This window comes from Nerophis lumbriciformis, linkage group LG14 (genome assembly GCF_033978685.3).
Source record: "Nerophis lumbriciformis linkage group LG14, RoL_Nlum_v2.1, whole genome shotgun sequence".
Taxonomy (NCBI): domain Eukaryota; kingdom Metazoa; phylum Chordata; class Actinopteri; order Syngnathiformes; family Syngnathidae; genus Nerophis; species Nerophis lumbriciformis.
In genome coordinates, this window is record NC_084561.2 from 9,871,324 (window position 1) to 9,876,323 (window position 5,000).

Consider the following 5,000-nt stretch of genomic DNA (forward strand, 5'->3'; position numbering starts at 1 on the left):
CTAGCTTTTTTGCTAATTTTGCAGGTATACACCTCAGCGTCAAATATTGTATTACTTGATGAATGATACCGGTTAGCATGCTAGCTTTTTTGCAAGTATACACCCTAGTCATATTATGGAACTTAATGCGATGCTAAAGTTACCATGCTAGCATTTAAATTAATTTTTCAGGTCATATATTTTGGTACTTGATGCATGTTACAGTTAGCATTTTAGCATGCTAGCTTTTTTTTTTGTAGCTAATTTTGTAGGTATACACCTCAGCGTCAAATATTGTATTACTTGATGAATGATACCGGTTAGCACGCTAGCTTTTTTGCAAGTATACACCCCAGTCATATTATGGAACTTAATGCGATGCTAAAGTTACCATGCTAGCATTTAAATTAATTTTTCAGGTCATATATTTTGGTATTTGATGCATGTTACAGCTAGCATTTTAGCATGCTAGCTTTTTTTTTTTTTTTTTACTAATTTTGCAGGTATACACCTCAGCGTCAAATATTGTATTACTTGATGAATGATACCGGTTAGCACACTAGCCTTTTTGCAAGTATACACCCCAGTCATATTATGGAACTTAATGCAATGCTAAAGTTACCATGCTAGCATTTTAAATTAATTTTCAGGTCATATAGTTTGATACTTGATGCATGTTACAGTTAGCATTTTAGCATGCTAACACTCGCATGCTAGCGTTTTAGATGCATTTTTCAGGTCATATCAGAGTAATATATTTTGGTACTTGATGCATGTTACAGTTAGCATTTTAGCAAGCTAGCTTTTTATTTATTTTTTTAGCTAATTTTGCAGGTATACACCTCAGCGTCAAATATTGTATTACTTGATGAATGATACCGGTTAGCACACTAGCTTTTTTGCAAGTACACACCCCAGTCATATTTTGGAACTTAATGCAATGCTAAAGTTAGCATGCTAGCATTTTAAATGAATTTTTCAGGTCATATTTTGATACTTGATGCATGTTACAGTTAGCATGCTAGCGTTTTAGATGCATTTTTCAGGTCATATATTTTGTTACTTGATGCATGTTACAGTTAGCATTTTAACATGCTAACTTTTTTTTTATTTTTTTTTTAGATAATTTTGCAGATATACAGCTGACTGTCATATTTTGGTATTTCAATAATGCTAACTGTTAACATATTAGCATAGTACTATTAGTATGCTAGCTTTTACGGCTCATTTTGCTCATATTCTTTGTTACCTGGCGCTATCTGGCCGGCATGCTAACTGTTAGCATTTCATTTTGGCTATGGCTCTTCAGCATTCACACAAAATTTCTACCGAAATTGCATTTCTAGTTTTTTTAAATAAATCTCTATATTGTACTGGTTTTGAAGGTGAAAACTACCAAAACAGCCCCCGTATCCTTAGATTTATCAGTCTGTAGCCCTCAATGGAATAGGTTTGGGCACACCTGGCATATAGTATTATACATACCGGTACTATAGTTGGTACATACAAACTTTAGCATAGGCTCCTGCTAACCTATGATCCTAATGAGCTTTAGTAAAATGATGGTTGGGGTGTTGCGCAAATAACCAACAATCACAAACTGGTCATTCCCAGGAGTTGAATAGACGTTGCTGGCAGATTCCAAAACCAAACCGATGCGACACAAGACCTCACCTGAACAGGTTTTCCGCGCCAGCTCTCATGCGCATCTCTTTGTTTATTTGCTGATTGATGCCAGCTCTGCGGTGCTGCAGTTTACTGCGCTGAGACTGGACTAGAGGATCGCATCTCTGCAGAGAAGAGCACAGTGCAGTCCAGGGAGCACATACACATAGAAGTATTCATACGCACGGTACAGTACATATTCTATTAGCAGACTGAAAACATGACTTTTGAAAAATGTTCAACCATTAATCAAAAAGATAGAAAATCAATAGTATTCTTAGAAGCTTCCATATTTAATAAACCTTACATGCACGCATTAAACCAACGAGTGTGTTTTCTCTACAGTTGAACCCGTTTAAGTCGACATTAGCAGTTGTCGACATAACACACTGCAAAAACTGAAATCTAAGTCAGATTAAATATCTCAAATAAGGGTGATATTTGCTTATTTTCTGTCTGATAAGATCATTCTTCTCACTAAGCAGATTTTATGTTCGAGTGTTTTACTTGTTTTAAGTGTTTTGGTCCTCAGTAAGATATTACAGCTTGTTGCTTGTTTGATGACCTATATTGAGTAAAACATGCTTGAAACTAGAATATCAACTGTTGCAAAGCTGTGTCATCAACACTCACAAGTATAAAACTACTTTTTTTAAGTAATAATTTCTTATTTAAAGCACGAAAAAAAAAATCATGACTTTGACACAATTGTGTCTCATAATTAAAACAGATGACAGCCAAATTGATTTTGCGGTTTTATTTTCAGTGAAACAATAGAAAATACGTACTCATATAGTAGTACAGTTGGCACAGTACGGTAAACTGACAGTTAATATTTAAACATTTAACATTTCAGACAATTTTAACAGAAATAGTTCATGCACATTCAGATAAATTCTTCAAAATTACAATTAAAAGAAATTTGGCGGGGGGCCGGGCTGTATATATGTGCACTAATTGACTGAAAGAGCACGCACTTGGCGCGATGATGTCATGTTATCGATGGAAAAATGCATTTTTAGACAATATGATTTGCCTGAGCGCTAGGAGACCCCGAGAGTAACAAGCGGTTGCCTTGTTGCCTTTCCATTAAGAACAATAAACTAGTTTTTAGTATAAGTTTGCTGGTTTCAAGAAATGTAATGCCGAGCGCATATCATTATGTCAAGATAATGGCACTAGCATTTACTTCATTTAAGAATATTTTTCAACATATTGAACAAAAAGGTCTCTTTTTTTTCGACCAAGAAAAGTGCACGTGTTATTAGTGAGAATATACTTATTTGAAGGTATTTTGGGGTTCATTGAGGTTAGCTAATTTGACTTGTTTTGGAAAGTCTTGACAAGCCAAATTTTCTTGTTCTATTGGCAGATAATTTTGCTAAGTTCAAATAAAATACCCCTAATTTTTGTTTAGTTTTTTCTTGTTTTTGAACACTGTCTTTTTGCAGTGTGGAATTAAATTATGGTGTGGATTAAGCAAAGATATCAAACAATGTACTAATATGATCCACTTCAAGAAACTCTTCAAACTTAAAGTGTTTACAACAGGGGTGCTCATTACGTCGATCGCGAGCTACCGGTCGATCTCGGAGGGTGTGTCAGTCGATCACCAGCCAGGCATTAAAAAAATAGTCCTAAAAATGAGTGATCATAAATCTTCACTATGACGTCACTTTCGTCACTTGATTGACATTCACGGCACCCGAGGGTCTTCTGAGATGACGCTGGCTGCTGCCAGCTCATTAAAATTACCGACTGGAAGGCGAGAAACACTTTATTTCAACAGACTCTGGCGCCGTACCTGTCGTCAAAACTCCAAAGACCGACTGCACAGTTGCACAATAAAAGCGCTACTTCATCCTGCCTGCGCTACCAAAATAAGAGTCTCAGAAAGCTGGCGTGCACAAGCTAGCAAGCTACGGAGTTTGCCGACAATGTATTTCTTGTAAAGTGTATACAAAGGAGTACGGAAGCTGGACAAATAAGATGCCAAAAACCAACCACTTTCATGTGGTATTGGACAGAAAGGAGGACTTTTTTTCTCCTCCATTCGAAAATGCGAACCTTATCAGCACTACTGTCTGATTCCTATCAATGCAAGTCATCACAATCAGGTAATAAACCAACTTATATTCTTGTCTTCATGAAAGAAAGGAATCTATATGTGTTAAACATGCTTGTATTATCTCTAAACACTTTTAACTTATTAACAATATTAACTATATGTGTTAAACATGCTTGTATTATCTTTAAACACCTTTAACTTGTTAACAATATTAACTATGTGTTAAACATGCTTGCATTATCTTTAAACACCTTTAACTTGTTAACAATATTAACTATGTGTTAAACATTCTTGTATTATCATTAAACACCTTTAATTTATTAACAATATTAACTATGTGTTAAACATGCTTGCATTATCACTAAACATCTTTAACTTGTTAACAATATTAACTATATGTGTTAAACATGTTTGCATTATCTTTAAACACCTTAAACTTAACAATATTAACTACATGTGTTAAACATGCTTGTATTATCATTAATCACCTTTAACTTGTTAACAATATTAACTATATGTATTAAACAAACTTGTATATTCATTAAACACCTTTAATATATTAACTACATGTGTTAAACATGCTTGTATTATCATTAAACACCTTTAACTTGTTAACAAAAACATATGTTTCATAAATAAGTAAATATAAATTATATATATGAATGAGGTAGATCCCCACGACTTGATCAATTGAAAAGTAGCTCGCCTGCAGAAAAAGTGTGAGCACCCCTGGTTTACAAAGTACAAAGAAGAAGAACCATGATAAACATTCTGAATTCATCTCATCCATCCATTCATTTTCAAGACAATCTTACTCATCTCACCATATGAAATATAACTTACTTCACCAATTATTATGTATTTATTTTTATTGTCATTGCTTATGGAGTATATTGTGAATACATTGAGAAGAGGAAGTGAACAAAAGTTTTAGCAACTGCTATGTGAAGGAAAAAGGGGTAGGATTAAATAAGCTCTGCTTCTTCCTACTCCTTTTCGAACATGTTGAATAGAGAAACTAGGAATTGTGATGCATCATGTATGCATGCATGTTCCAAATGAACTCAAAATGAATAGTTTTAACAACAACATGAAGGAAAAGTGCAAAAATTACAAACATTTTGATAGTTAACTATTTGAACAATTGTCAACCTTGGCATAAAGACTGTTTCGAGACAAATGATCCATGTTTTATACCACATTCTATGTGTAAACAGTTTTATGATGTACTAATAATGCATCATTTAATAGGTTAAAAGTTCTTACCTTTCTGATGCTTCCATTGTCA

General features: G+C 34.1%; 1 protein-coding gene across 1 annotated transcript in view; it reads right to left on the reverse strand.

Annotated features, from left to right (window-relative positions):
• Positions 1-5,000, reverse strand: part of rhpn1 (rhophilin, Rho GTPase binding protein 1) — a 26,585-nt gene that overhangs the window by 21,052 nt on the left and 533 nt on the right. The window contains exons 2-3 of the mRNA XM_061976086.2: positions 4,979-5,000; positions 1,654-1,769 (exon numbers count right to left, since the gene is read on the reverse strand). The exon at positions 4,979-5,000 is cut by the window's right edge and continues 48 nt beyond it. Coding sequence (XP_061832070.1) covers positions 1,654-1,769; positions 4,979-5,000 — 138 coding nt within the window. The remainder of the gene's footprint in view (positions 1-1,653; positions 1,770-4,978) is intronic.